At 57.7% G+C, this 15,394-nt stretch overlaps 1 protein-coding gene across 2 annotated transcripts in view; it reads left to right on the plus strand.

Annotated features, from left to right (window-relative positions):
• The first annotated feature begins 12,046 nt into the window (after positions 1-12,046).
• The window catches only part of ZNF445 (zinc finger protein 445), a 286,584-nt gene continuing 283,236 nt past the window's right edge, over positions 12,047-15,394 (plus strand). For both annotated transcript variants that reach the window (XM_060204850.1, XM_060204851.1), the window contains exon 1: positions 12,047-12,492. In XM_060204850.1, coding sequence (XP_060060833.1) covers positions 12,070-12,492 — 423 coding nt within the window. In that variant the 5' untranslated portion in view covers positions 12,047-12,069. The remainder of the gene's footprint in view (positions 12,493-15,394) is intronic.

The following is a 15,394-nucleotide window of genomic DNA, read 5'->3' on the forward strand; positions in this document are numbered from 1 at the left end:
AAAAAAAAAACGGCCTCCAGGAGCAGTGGATTTGTAGTGCAGGCAGGCACCGAGCCCCAGCGATAACCCTGGAGGCAAAAAAAAAAAAAAAGGAAGGAAGGAAGGAAGGAAATCAATCAAAAAGCATTAAAGAAAGGAGACGCATAGACTTACATAGGCAGTGCGTGCCCAGGACAGGTGCTGACTGACTGAGATGACACCCCCGCCTGCAAGGACCAGGACCCCCAGGGGACCCCACTTCCTGGACACAGACTGGGAGCCCAGAGCTTTTGTCCAGTACTGGCCAGCTCCCCAAACTGGAGCTCGGGCGTGTGGCCTGACCTCCCAGTCTGTGCTGGCCTCTCCTCTCCAGAGGACTTTCTCCTGAGAAACAAGCTCTCTCCTGGGTAGGTCTGCTGGCGCAGGCTGTCTGCGGAGGCCGGCCCCTGGCCCCTGACCCCAGACCATGACTGTGAAGAGCTGCTACAAGAAGTCTTCTGGGGCCAGGTGGTGGTGGCACACCTGCTTGAGTGCATGTATTACAGTGCGCAAGGACCCGGGTTTGAGCCGCCAGTCCCCAACTGCAGAGGGAAAGCTTTGCAAGTGGTGAAGCAGGGCTGCAGGTGTCTGTCTCTCCTCCGTTCTGTCACCCTCTTCATTTCTGGCTGTCTCTATCCAGTAAATAAATATTTTTTTAAAAAAGGGAGTTGGGTGGTAGTGCAACAGGTTAAGTGCAAGTACCGGTGTAAGGATCCAAGTTCGAGCCCCCGGCTCCCCACCTGCAGGGGAGTCGCTTCACAGGCGGTGAAGCAGGTCTGCAGGTGTCTGTCTTTCTCTCCCCCTCTCTGTCTTCCCCTCCTCTCTCCATTTCTCTCTGTCCTATCCAACAATGACGACATCAATAACAACAACAATAACTACAACAGGGAGTTGGGCGGTAGCTTAGCAGGTTAAGCGCAGGTGGTGCAAAGCACAAGGACCGGCGTAAGGATCCCGGTTCGAGCCCCCAGCTCCCCACCTGCAGGGGAGTCGCTTCACGGGCGGTGAAGCAGGTCTGCAGGTGTCTGTCTTTCTCTCCTCCTCTCTGTCTCTCCCCTCCTCTCTCCATTTCTCTCTGTCCAATGCAACGACGTCAATAACAGCAGCAATAATAACTACAACAATGACAACAACAATAATAACAACAATAAAACAACAAGGGCAACAAAAGGGAATAAATAATATTAAAAAACAAAAAAATTAATAATAACTACAACAATAAAAGAACAAGGGCAACAAAGGGAAAATAAATAAATATTTTTTTAAAAAATTTTAAAAGTCTAGCAGCTTCCCGAGACATGACATTCGACGTAGGATGTGCTGTCACCGCCAAAGACACAGAGAGACAAACACCCCCCAGGCTGGTCAGCACACTGGGCAGAACTCTGGACATTGGTTGACTAGGACACTCCTATTAGGAAAGGAAAGAGGCTGAATGTTTCTCCTGACTCAAAATGTGCATTTGCGACCTTGCGTGTCTAGGGGCTGTGTGTGTGTGTGTGTGTGTGTGTGTGTGTGTGTGTGTGTGTGCGCTCAACAGCGGGAGGAAAAGACACGGATAGAAAGAGGTTTTACAACTATTAGGTGCTGTGTTATGGGAGACACGTGAACACAGTGCACACTCCTGACTCACCCTGTGTGGATATTTTAATCTACGTGCACGGTGGAGATGTGCCTTTCCTCTCTGATACAGAGACATAAAGCCCAACACTGCATTTCCTGTGTGTTTGCTCTTCACGCAATTCAAACAGAGGCTGCAGTTGCTACCCCGTTCCAGCTGCCCCAGAACTTGTATGAGCCTTAGCCTATCTTCTTGTATTTTTCTTTTTATCTTTTAAATAACAAGTCTTTTAAAAAATATTATTCATTTATTACTGGATAAACAGGAAGATATTGAGAGGAGATGGGGAGATAGAGAAGGAGAGAGACAGACACCTGCAGCCCTGCTTCACCACTTGTAAAGCTTTCCCCCTGCGGGTGGGGGCCGGGGGCATGAACCTGGGCCCTTGGGCACTGTAACGTGTGTGCTCAACTGGGTGTGCCACCGCCTGGCCCCAATTTCCTACATTTTTCTAGGAGTTGTGTGTGGAGGGCTGTCAGGAAGCCATCCTCCCCCCGGGAAGAAGAGCGTTTGCGGTGGCATCCATTCCTGAACATAGCTTTTGCCGGGCTGGCAGCCTCAGCAGGCAACGCTGAGCTAGCTGGGCAGAGACGCAGCCAGTCCCTCGCCCAAACCCTCCTCGGTGCCACTAAGAGCGAACGGGCAACTGCCACACAGCCAGGGAGAAATGATGGGGCTGAAACCAGACTTGCTCTCCACCTAAATGAGTTCTGAGAGAGAAGTTTCCACGGACTGTGGATCACTGCCCATGAAGGGTTTGCTGGGAAGACCCTTGTCTCAGGGCAGTGGTGGTGCATCTAGTTTAAACACACATGGCCAGGCTAGTGGCATGAGAGAGATGACCCAGGAACTGAGCTGGTGGCAGCGAGGCGTTTCAAATCTTTATTCATCCGAGCGCCCCAGAGTCAGGTGGTAGGTAGCATAGCGGGTTAAGCGCACATGGCGCAAAGCGCAATGGCCGGCATAAGGATCCCGGTTCCCCCGCCCCACTCTTCCGAGGCCGGGAAACGGAAGTGGCTTGACAATTCCATACACGGTTAGGAAAGGGGCAGAGACAGGTAAAAGGGGGCTGGGAAAGGCAGGAACTTCCTTAGCAACTGTTGCGAGGGGTTTAACCAGTAGGATTAATAATACCGTGCAGGCAGGGAGGGTCTTGAGGGTAGGAAAAGAATATATCCAATGAGCAGGATGGGTGGGGAAATAGGGAGGAGACCGTGAGTCATTTGTTAGACACAGCAGAACATGGATGTGTAGATAATAAGAGAGCGGCCACTGTATCAAGGAATGCAGGGTGAAGCAGGGGAGCTGGCTTAATGTTTTAAGGAATGCCAGGTCCCTGGGGGCAGAAACATGCAGGGTCTCTGGAGACAGGGAGTAAGCTAACAGGGAGGCAGAAACTGAGCTCAGTACCTCTCCCAAGCTCGACCTCAGAGAGAGAGAGTCTGACAGGGAGATTCATTTCCTCAGTTCCCCGTTTTTCAATTGGGAAAAGCCTCTCCACCCTCAACCTGGTTCTCACAGTATTCCCAGCAACACACCACAGTACGCAAGGACCCAGGTTCAAACCCCAGGGCCCCAACTGCAAGGGGGAAGGCTTCACAAATGGTGGAGCATTGCTTTCTTATTTCTGTACCCCCCTCTCCTCTCAATTTCTCTCTCTCTCCAGTAATAAATAAAAATAAAATAAACAAGAAAGACCTTTGTCTCCAGGCATAAGATACAACAGGAAGAAGCCCCAAGAGAAGGTAGCCTTGAAGATGGTAGGCACTGGGGTGGAGGTGATGGCATAATGGTTATGTAGACAGACTCCTGCACCCGAGACTGTGGGATTCCAGGTTTTATCCTCTGCACCATCAGCCAGAAATCAAGAGCTTCAGTAAAGCAGCAGGTTACAAAATCGACACTCAGTGGCCAGTCAGACTCTGGTTGACATCATTAGTATTTACTCAGTGGCCAGTCAGACTCTGGTTGACATCATTAGTATTTACTCAGTGGCCAGTCAGACTCTGGTTGACATCATTAGTATTTACTCAGTGGCCAGTCAGACTCTGGTTGACATCATTAGTATTTACTCAGTGGCCAATCAGACTCTGGTTGACATCATTAGTATTTAAGCCATTACACAGGTCTCCATCTCACACACTCTGCAGGCGCTATGGCTGCTGCGTCACATGTCACTGCACTCTCTGATCACGCGTGTACACACGTCTCCGTCTCACACACTCTGCAGGCGCTATGGCTGCTGTGTCACATGTCACTGCACTCTCTGATCACGTGTGCGCACACGTCTCCGTCTCACACACTATGCAGGTGCTATGGCTGCTGTGTCACGTCACTGCACTGATCACACGTGTACACACATCTCCGTCTCACACAATGTGCAGGCGCTATGGCTGCTGTGTCACAAGTTACTGCACTCTCTGATCATGTGTGTACACACGTCTCCGTCTCACACACCATGCAGGTGCTATGGCTGCCGTGTCATGTCACTGCACTCTCTGCTCACGCGTGTACATACGTCTCTGTCTCACACACTCTGCAGGCGCTATGGCTGCTGCGTCACATGTCATTGCACTAATCACACGTGTGTACACGTCTCCGTCTCACACACTCTGCAGGAGCTATGGCTGCTGTATCACATGTCACCGTACTCTATGATCACGTGTGAACACACGTCTATGTCTTACACACTCTGCAGGCGCTATGGCTGCCGTGTCACATGTCACTGCACTCTCTGATCACACGTCTCCGTCTCACACACTCTGCAGGCGCTATGGCTGCCGTGTCACGTCACTGCACTGATCACACGTGTACACACGCCTCCGTCTCACACACTGCAGGCGCTATGGCTGCCGCGTCACATGTCACTGCACTGATCACGTGTGTGCACACATCTCCGTTTCACACACTCTGCAGGGGCTATGGCTGCCGTGTCACATGTCACTGCACTAATCACGCGTGTGCACACGTCTCCGTCTCACACACTCTGCAGGCGCTATGGCTGCCGTGTCACATGTCACTGCACTGATCACGCGTGTGCACACGTCTCCGTCTCACACACTCTGCAGGCGCTATGGCTGCCGCGTCACATGTCACTGCACTGATCACGCGTGTGCACAGTCTCCGTCTCACACACAATACAGGCGCTATGGCTGCCGCGTCACATGTCACTGCACTGATCACGCGTGTGCAAGTCTCCGTCTCACACACAATACAGGCGCTATGGCTGCCGCGTCACATGTCACTGCACTGATCACGTGTGTGCACACATCTCCGTTTCACACTCTGCAGGCGCTATGGCTGCCGTGTCACATGTCACTGCACTGATCACGCGTGTGCACACGTCTCCGTTTCACACACCCTGCAGGCGCTATGGCTGCCGTGTCACATGTCACTGCACTGATCACGCGTGTGCACACGTCTCCGTCTCACACACTCTGCAGGCGCTATGGCTGCCGTGTCACATGTCACTGCACTGATCACGCGTGTGCACACGTCTCCGTTTCACACACTCTGCAGGCGCTATGGCTGCCGCGTCACATGTCACTGCACTGATCACGCGTGTGCACAGTCTCCGTCTCACACACTCTGCAGGCGCTATGGCTGCCGCGTCACATGTCACTGCACTGATCACGCGTGTGCACAGTCTCCGTCTCACACACTCTGCAGGCGCTATGGCTGCTGTGTCACATGTCACTGCACTGATCACGCGTGTGCACAGTCTCCATCTCACACACAATACAGGCGCTATGGCTGCTGTGTCACATGTCACTGCACTGATCACGCGTGTGCACACGTCTCCATCTCACACACAATACAGGCGCTATGGCTGCCGCGTCACATGTCACTGCACTGATCACGCGTGTGCACAGTCTCCGTCTCACACACTCTGCAGGCGCTATGGCTGCCGTGTCACATGTCACTGCACTGATCACGCGTGTGCACAGTCTCCGTCTCACACACTCTGCAGGCGCTATGGCTGCCGCGTCACATGTCACTGCACTGATCACGCGTGTGCACACGTCTCCGTCTCACACACCCTGCAGGCGCTATGGCTGCCGCGTCACATGTCACTGCACTGATCACGCGTGTGCACACGTCTCCGTCTCACACACTCTGCAGGCGCTATGGCTGCTGTGTCACATGTCACTGCACTGATCACGCGTGTGCACAGTCTCCGTCTCACACACTCTGCAGGCGCTATGGCTGCTGTGTCACATGTCACTGCACTGATCACGCGTGTGCACAGTCTCCGTCTCACACACTCTGCAGGCGCTATGGCTGCCGCGTCACATGTCACTGCACTGATCACGCGTGTGCACAGTCTCCGTCTCACACACTCTGCAGGCGCTATGGCTGCCGCGTCACATGTCACTGCACTGATCACGCGTGTGCACACGTCTCCGTCTCACACACCCTGCAGGCGCTATGGCTGCTGTGTCACATGTCACTGCACTGATCACGCGTGTGCACAGTCTCCATCTCACACACAATACAGGCGCTATGGCTGCCGCGTCACATGTCACTGCACTGATCACGCGTGTGCACACGTCTCCATCTCACACACAATACAGGCGCTATGGCTGCTGTGTCACATGTCACTGCACTGATCACGCGTGTGCACAGTCTCCGTCTCACACACTCTGCAGGCGCTATGGCTGCCGTGTCACATGTCACTGCACTGATCACGCGTGTGCACACGTCTCCGTCTCACACACTCTGCAGGCGCTATGGCTGCTGTGTCACATGTCACTGCACTGATCACGCGTGTGCACAGTCTCCGTCTCACACACTCTGCAGGCGCTATGGCTGCCGCGTCACATGTCACTGCACTGATCACGCGTGTGCACAGTCTCCGTCTCACACACTCTGCAGGCGCTATGGCTGCCGCGTCACATGTCACTGCACTGATCACGCGTGTGCACACGTCTCCGTCTCACACACCCTGCAGGCGCTATGGCTGCTGTGTCACATGTCACTGCACTGATCACGCGTGTGCACAGTCTCCATCTCACACACAATACAGGCGCTATGGCTGCCGCGTCACATGTCACTGCACTGATCACGCGTGTGCACACGTCTCCGGCTCCTGCTTTTGCGTTCACACATGACGTCGCGTGTCCATGGCGACAGGGCGCCACCGCCGAGCCTGGAGTCCATTCTCGGAGCGGGACTCGGCTCTCGAGCTCCCCCAGCAGGACCGGCACCTGCTCTGTCCCCGCTCTCAGAAGAAACAATGTCGTGAGTGTGCGTGGCGGTGCGGTGCTCGGCTGGGCCGCGGGTCTCTGCCGCGCTAGGCTCCTCGCGGGGAGGCCGGAGCAGGGCCGAGGGCTCCACGGCCACCCGGCCGGCCGAGGGTGGGGGCTCCGTCCCGGTGGGCTGCCCGGAAGAGGCGGGTTCCGCCCACTGGGCTGCTTTCCAGCCTCGGGGCTGGTCCTCCCGCCGGAGCAGTCGAGACGAGACGCCGGTGCTCCGGTTTCCTAGAGCGACCGCCCAGCGCCCTCGGCGGCTGGTCCTCCCGCCGGAGCAGTCGAGACGAGACGCCGGTCCTCCGATTTCCTAGAGCGACCGTCCAGCGCCCTCGGCGACGCGCATGCGCGATCTGCGCCCGCTGAGTGTCGGCGGCCCGGGCGACGGTCCGAGAGCCGAGGCGGTGTCGGCGGGCGGCCGTCGGCGGGTGAGCCGGGGGTGCGGGGTGTCGCTGCCCATGTGGGAGGGGCGCCGGGGGCGGGGTGCGCGCAACGAGGGGAGGGGGGGCGGGGAAGGAAGTGAGGGGCGGGGCGGGGCCTGGGGATGGGCGGGGCCTGGGGCGGTCACCGGGGGCGGGGCCTGGGGGTCGCCGGGGGCGGGGCCTGGGGGAGGGCGCCGGGGGCGGGGCCTGGGGGAGGGCGCCGGGGGCGGGGCCTGGGGGAGGGCTGCGCCGCGCCGGGGCGGGTTCAGGAGGAGTGTCTCGGGGGAGGGGTCGCCGGGGGGCGGGGCGCCGGGGGCGGGTTTCCGGGGGGGGGGGGTGTCCGAGTCTGGGGCGACCTTGTGCGGCCTCCGCCCCCTCCCCGCTCCGCCCGCTGCACCACGTCGTCGGGGCTCAGCTCAGCCGGCCGCCCGGCGCCTCCCTCCCGCCCCTGTCCCGGACCCTGCTGGCGTCTGTCTGTTCACCGGGTGCGGGGACTTGAACCTGCGGCTGGGAGCCCCGTGGGCGCCTTATACAGGGCTGCTGCCACCCCACCTGCTTGCGTCTGAATCCCAGCTGCGCACACGCCGGCCTTGCTTCCTTCCTTCCTTCCGTTAGCAGCAAAATCAAACCACCATCCACTGCAAGGAAGCAGAAGATGTTTATTCACGAATTCGAATCCGGGCGAGAGGTGACTGACAGCAGTCCACCAGCTCGACCCCGAACCGAGCTCAAACACACAATTTATAGGATTTCAGAGCACACTCTAAGGGGCGGGTCATGCAAAACAAGGATTTTACAACTTATTCAGTGGTACTTTATAGAAAACGCGGGATCTCGTCATTTCAAACATTGCGACACACTAAGCAACCTATTGGATTTGTCTAATTTCAAGCCTCTGTGTAAAACAGGGTTACCACACTTTCAGGTATCGACTAAGACCATCTGGCCTCAGGCGGTTGAGTTTCATCAGCCTTGAGCTGACTTGGGTTTGTGGCTAGGCTAGCTGTTTCCTCTAAGAGAAAACTGACGACTCGCTCCTGCGTAGGGGTGGTGACTTTCGCCCTGTGTAGGGGGTACAGGAATTTTCCATCTCACGCTATAAGCAGAAAAGCAACTATACTCAGAACTTTAAAACTACTGCATCTAACACTTTTCTTTCTTTCTTTCTTTCTTTCTTTCTTTCTTTCTTTCTTTCTTGATAGCACAGAGAGAAATGGAGAGAGGAGGGGAAGACAGAGAGGGGGAGAGAAAGACAGACACCTGCAGCCCTGCTTCACCGCCTGGGAAGCGACTCCCTGCATGTGGGGAGCCGGGGGCTGGAACCGGGATCCTGATGCCGGTCCCTGCGCTTCTGCCACGGGCGCTTAACCCACTGCGCCACCGCCCGGTGCCCTTTCGTGCTTTTCCATTTCTCTATTGGGGGGTTGATGCTTTACGGCCCACAGTAGACTCAGCGGCTGGTACACGGTAGCGTTGCCCAGTTTGCCACGACCCCACTCGGTCCTCTGCCATCCGGTCCCAGGACCTGAACCCGCAGCCCGGAGTCTCGCTGTGGCGTGGAGTCTGCTTTTCTGCCCCTTCCCCCCACGAGGCTGCACTCCTCTGCAAGCGTGAGTGTCGCGTGTTGCATCGATCTTACTTTTAAAGCAGAGGTAGCAGGCTTCTCCTCAAAGCGCAGAGCTCACAGCTGCAGGCAGACGGGCCACAGAAGCTCACGCACCTGGCTTTGCAGCCACCTTCGGGGACCCGCCCTGCTCTCCTGCTCTGGGGTGCGCAGGAAGGCGGGTGCCCCAGGCAGGGCGGCGCCACCCAGCCAGGCTGCCGCAGCTGAAGCAGGCGGTGGTCGCTCCTGACTCCGGGTAGAGCGTCTAGGGAAGAAGTCGGCGTAGGACTGAAGACGGACGGACAGACGCTCACTCGAAGAAGAGCGTGGTAGCAGCCGCCTCCGAGCCGCCCTGTGTTTCCAGCCCACGGTGATGGGCGACGTCCTGCTGCTTCAGAGCCCACGTGGCCCCGCACCCAGGCCGGAGACACGGGAGGGAGGAGGAGCTGGACGCGGTGGAGACTGGCCGGTGGGTGGGCTGCAGAGACCCTCCCCGGCACTGCCAGCGCCTGGGGGAGCGGGGAGAAAACAGTCCCCTGGAGCCTTGCGGGGACCTTACAGACTTTGCTCACTCGGACAGAAGCGCTGTGGTGAGAGACAGCTGGGACCTTACAGACTTTGCTCACTCGGAAAGAAGCGCCTTCGTAAGATACAGGCAGGACGTGCGTCTCCCGGCAGCATCTGTGTTCAGTCCTGAGCAGCATCGTGGGGGGCTTACTTTCCACATGAGGGGGCTGTGCCAAGCGCTGGCCTTTCCGTCAAGTTCTGCTGTTCCTGAGGGAACCTGAGCGCTCAAGAATCATAAAAGAAGTCAAGGAGTTGATTGAGAAGCTAGACTAGTAGTTTCCGAATTGTGATTCCTTTTTTTTTTTTGGAAGATCAGAGCGGCCACAGTGCACCCCTCTCAGCCTAAGTGCTGGAGCCAGATCGCCCTCCCTCATCCCACTCCGCCCATCGCACCTCCCCAGCTGCCAGGTGCCGGGTTCCACACGCTCGTGTAGTGGAGTCGTGCTCAGCATCTGAGTGTGGTGTTAAAGTCGGTCGGACACGTCTGTGTGGTCTGTTCAGTGTGTGTGCAGTGCTGAGGTCTGTCCCTGTACAACTTGACTGCTCCCAGATCTGCGTGGTTTTTTTCACTTTTTTTTTTAGATAGAGATGTGAGAGAAAGAGATGCCACAGTACCACTCCGCCACCTGTGGGAGCTTCCCCTATAAGTGTGGTCCTCCCATGCTCTGCTGGGACTCAAGCCCAGGGCCTTGTATTTGGTGAGGCGCACACTCTTTACCAGGTTTCCTAGCCCCCAGCCCTGAGCCTAGTCTGTTCTGATTCACGCGCCTCTCTCTCCACTAATCCCACATAGTCTTGATTGCTGGAGGTCTTTACGTTGGAATCAAAACAGAATGGTTCCTCATACTTTATTTTCAAAATAGTTTTAGCTACTGTGTTCTCTTTGACTTTACACATTTTATTTTTTCAATTTACTTTGTTACATATTTAAATATATATTTATTATTGGATAGAGATGGGGAAATTGAGAGGGGATGGGGAGATAGAGAGGGAGAGAGACAGAGAGATATCTGCAGCTTTGCTTCACCGCTCGTGAAGCTCTCCCCCTGCAGGTGGGGACCGGGGCCTTGAACCTGGGTCCTTCCACACTGTAACGTGTGCTTAACCAGGTGTGCCACCACCGGGCCCCTGTGGTTTATTTCATTTTAAATTTCTTATTATTTATTTTCCCTTTTGTTGCCCTTTTTTTTTTTTTTTATTGTTGTTGTAGTTGTTGTAGCTGTCGATGTTGTTGTTGGATGGGACAGAGAGAAATGGAGAGAGGAGGGCAAGACAGAGAGGGGGAGAGAAAGACAGACCCCTGCAGACCTGCTTCACCGCCTGTGAAGCGACTCCCCTGCAGGTGGGGAGCCGGGGGCTCGAACCGGGATCCTTACGCCGGTGCCTGCGCTTTGCGCCACCCGTGCTACCACCCGACCCCGTTTTTTATTTTTAATGAAAGAGATTAAGGTCCAGAGGCCAAGTGCTGCTCAGCTCCGGCTTGTGGCGCTGGGAGCAGACGAGTCACTGGGCAGCAGCTGTCCCGCCAGCGGCCTCAGGCGGGAGGGTCTCCGGGTAGCCGGCCGTCTCCCCAGCCCACTCGCCGCACGTTTTCCAGGGAGCTCATCTAGGTCTGCGGGAATCTCGCCGGGAATGCTGCTCTTCAGTCGAGGTGACGTTAGACTGGAGATGCATTTGGAGAGAACGGCTCCGGCCTCTGCGTGGTGCTGAGCCTCCTGCAGCCGCTGGCGCCGTGGCGCATCTGTCCGTCCCTGCGTTCTGCGAGGAAGCCTCTTCCCGCCGCGGCTGCGGGACGGGAGTGCGGGGCTCACGGGCTTCCCGAGCCGCCCCGCCCGGGCCGTGGAGACACGTGTGTCTGCGTGTGCCTGCAGGTGCTCCGGCCGGCCGGCCCGTCGGGACGGAGCTGCGCCTCCCCTGTGTCCGCGCCCGGCGGCCGCGCCTCGTGTCCCGGCAGACGGCGAGGGCCACCGCGGCGCCGAAGAGCGGTTCTGAGGACCGGCCTGCCCCTGCCCCTGCCCCTGCCCCTGCTCCTGCCCCTGTCTCTGCCCCTGTCTCTACTCCTGCCCCTGTCTCTGCCCCTGTCTCTGCCCCTGCCCCTGTCACTACTCCTGCCCCTGCCCCTGTCCCTGCCCCTGCCCCTGTCCCTGCCCCTGCCCCTGTCTCTACTCCTGCCCCTGCCCCTGTCCCTGTCTCTGCCCCTGTCTCTACTCCTGCCCCTGTCTCTGCCCCTGTCTCTGCCCCTGCCCCTGTCACTACTCCTGCCCCTGCCCCTGTCCCTGCCCCTGCCCCTGTCCCTGCCCCTGCCCCTGTCTCTACTCCTGCCCCTGCCCCTGCCCCTGCCCCTGTCCCTGCCCCTGCCCCTGTCTCTACTCCTGCCCCTGCCCCTGTCCCTGTCCCTGCCCCTGCCCCTGTCTCTACTCCTGCCCCTGCCCCTGTCCCTGTCTCTGCCCCTGTCTCTACTCCTGCCCCTGTCTCTGCCCCTGTCTCTGTCCCTGTCTCTGCCCCTGCCCTGCCCCTGCCCTGCCCCTGCCCTGCCCCTGCCCTGCCCTGCCCTGCCCTGCCCTGTCCCTGCTCGCCTCCTGCGGCGTGATGTCTCCGGCCGGGCGGGGAGCCGTCCGGCCGGCGCAGGCCCGGGCCTTCAGGAGGCGGAGAGGCCTGCGGAAGGTCCAGCGGGAGGACGGGGACGAGGCCGCGCACAGGCCACAGACGCACAACCGCGCGGGCCAGGAGCTGTTCCGCCAGCTGTTCCGGCAGCTGCGCTACCACGAGTCGGCCGGGCCCGCGGAGACGCTGAGCCGCCTGCGGGAGCTGTGCCGCTGGTGGCTGCGGCCCGACGCGCTGTCCAAGGCGCAGATCCTGGAGCTGCTGGTGCTGGAGCAGTTCCTCAGCATCCTGCCCGCCGAGCTCCGCGCCTGGGTGCAGCTGCACCGGCCCGGCAGTGGCGAGGAGGCCGCGGCGCTGCTGGAGGAGCTGCACGGGGACCTCGCCGGCCTGTCAACGCCGCCGCCCAGGGTGAGTGTGAGGGTGACGGTGACGGTGAGGGTGACGGTGAGGGTGACGGTGAGGGTGACTGAGTGTGAGGGTGAGGGTGACTGTGAGGGTGAGGGTGAGGGTGAGGGTGACTGAGGGTGAGTGTGAGGGTGACGGTGAAGGTGACTGTGAGGGTGAGGGTGAGGGTGAGGGTGACTGAGTGTGAGGGTGAGGGTGACTGTGAGGGTGAGGGTGACTGTGAGGGTGAGGGTGACTGTTAGTGTGAGGGTGAGTGTGAGGGTGAGGGTGACTGAGGGTGAGGGTGACAGTGACTGTGAGGGTGACTGTGAGGGTGAGGGTGACTGTGAGTGTGAGGGTGAGAGTGACAGTGACTGTGAGGGTGACTGTGAGGGTGAGGGTGAGTGTGAGGGTGAGGGTGACGGTGAGGGTGACTGAGGGTTGTGAGGGTGACTGAGGGTGAGGGTGAGTGGCAGCAGGGAGTGACCGCGGGAGTGACCCAGCTTCAGAGAGGCGGAGGCCCCGCAGTGGCCAGCGACGAGGGTGGCAGAGAGACTCTGCAGAGAGACCCTGCGGCCCTGCCTCGCCTCAGGGCGCTTCCCTGCAGGTGGGGCGGGGGCTCCGCGGACTCTCCCTCACGGCTGATGACAGGCTGGTGCGGGAGCAGGCAGCTGGGGTCCGACTCCCTCAGGCCCTCAGCCCGCCATGCTCTGCGTCCTCGGGGAGAGGGCAGGAAGACTGAGGGGCGGCCCAGGACGAAGAGGCCAGAGTTGAAGGACGGCTTTCTGAGAGAGCTCGCTTTAATTTTCATTTTTATTGCTAGGAGCTCACTTAGGGTTTTGTTTTTCTGTGGAGGGCAGGCAGCTCATGGTTCGCAGTAACACAGCCGCCGGAGCATGTCGAGGTTCTCAGTGTCTGCGACACACGCGCCCTGCCTGGCCCTCCCCTCCCCTCCCCTCCCCTGCCCCTCCCCTCCCCTCCCCTCCCCTCCCCTGCCCTCCCCTCCCCTTCCCTCCTCTCCTCTCTTCCTCTCCTCTCCTCTCCTCTACCCCCTCCCCTCCTCTCCCCTCCCCTCCATTCCCCTCCCCTCCCCTCCCCTCCTTTCCCCTCCTTAAAAAGAAAAATAGAGTGTGAAAAGAAGAGATGCCTGCAGCCCTGCTTCACCACTCATGAAGCTTCCCCCTGCAGGTGGGGACCGGGGGCTTGAACCCGGGTCCTTGCGCACTGTGATGTGTGCGCTCAGCCAGATGTGCCCCCGCCTGGCCCCTTGTAGTTTTTCCTTTTCTTCTCCTTTTAAATATGTATTTATTAGATAGAGACATCAGTTGAGAAGGGAGGATACAGAGAGGGAGAGAGACAGACACTTGTAGCCTAGCTTCACCACTCGTGAATAAAATATGTTTTATTTTGTTTACCAGAGCACTGCTCACAGCTCTGGCTTATGGCGGTGCAGGGGATTGAACCTGGAATTTAGGAACCTCAGGCGTGTCTCTTTGCATCACCATTATGCTGTCTACCCCCACCCTTAGTTTTTTCTTTATCTGAGGAGTTTAGACTTTCTCCCAGTTGCTAAAGTGCTGCGTGTCATTTGTTATCCACTCAGTATTAGGTTTGTGGGGTCTGCCTGCTTTTGGCCTTTCTACTCAGTTACTGAGCTTACTAGGCCAATCTAATCGGCCAGAGGATTTATGCTGCCTGCTTTAGGCCTTTCTGCTAGGACGCCAGGCTCATGAGGTCTCAGCCCTTTACTCCGAGTCTGTAATCGCCCCTGTTCGCAGAGCCACGTGCCGGGGCCGGGGCCGGGGCCCAAGCTCGTGCCTCGTCTCTGTGACTCTGCCGTCGGGCCCGTGTGTCAGGAAAGGTCTCGCTAGGTTGGAGGAGTTGTGAGGTCGACACCTCAAGCTTGGTGTGAAGACCACGGTTTAAAAAAAGATTTGTTTGTCTCTCTCTGTGTCTTTCTCTCTCTGTATCTCTCTCAAAGATAAAATAAATAAAGTACTTTAGAAAATAAAATAATAAAAAAAGACTTGTTTATTAATGGTAGAGGAGAAAGAGGGAAGGAGAGAGAGGGAAAAGGAGAGAGAATCAAGTCATCACTCTGACACGCGCCAGCAGGGTCCAGCCCACAGTCTCCCCAGTCTTGAACTTCCCAGCACACCGGAGTTCTTGCCCAGACTTTCTGCCTTCCAGAGCCTCCGATTAAAAGGAGATGCAGACATGATGAATCCCAGCACCGCCATCAGCCGCCACTGAGCTGTGTTCGGACAAAGGGAAGAAACAGAATAAAATCACAGAATTACTTCGTGGTTCAAGTCTGCCCCTGAATTCCTTTGGCCCCGCTCTTCTGTTCAGCTTCTCTGTTCTTTGGGAGGACCCAGAGCAGATCACTCTGACGAGTTCACCGTCTTTAGTGGCTTAGCGTGAGATGTTTCATGGCGCAGGCTAGGATTCCTCCATCCTCACGGAGAGAACTGTCGTCACAGCCAGAGAAGGCTCATTGGTTTGGCCGGGACTCCCACGCTCGTCTCCACCGGAGACGGGGACTAGTTCGGTCAGGTGGAAGGCCTTCTCCTCCCTGCGCTCTGCTGGTTAGGCTGTGCCGCTGTCTGCACTCAGCCCTCTCTTCTGGTTCTGTGGCCGACTCTGTAGCCCGCGCTGCTTCAGCAGTGAGCTTGCAGGGTGGGAGCAGGCCTGCTGCTTAGGGGCCATTAGGCGTATCAGGTCGCTACACCGTAGCCTGACGCTGAGAGACATTAGCCACTGCTCAGTTGATGCGTCTCAGCTGTGACGTGCTGGGAGTTTAATGCCCGGAGTTAAGTTCCTCCAGTCTGATATAGAAAAAAAAAGATTTGGGTTCAAGCCCCTGGTCCCCACCTGCAGGGGGAGCTTCATGGGTGGTGAAGCGGGCCTCTAATTGTCTCTGTCT

The sequence above is a fragment of the Erinaceus europaeus genome, chromosome 12 (genome assembly GCF_950295315.1).
Source record: "Erinaceus europaeus chromosome 12, mEriEur2.1, whole genome shotgun sequence".
Classification (NCBI taxonomy): Eukaryota; Metazoa; Chordata; class Mammalia; order Eulipotyphla; family Erinaceidae; genus Erinaceus; species Erinaceus europaeus.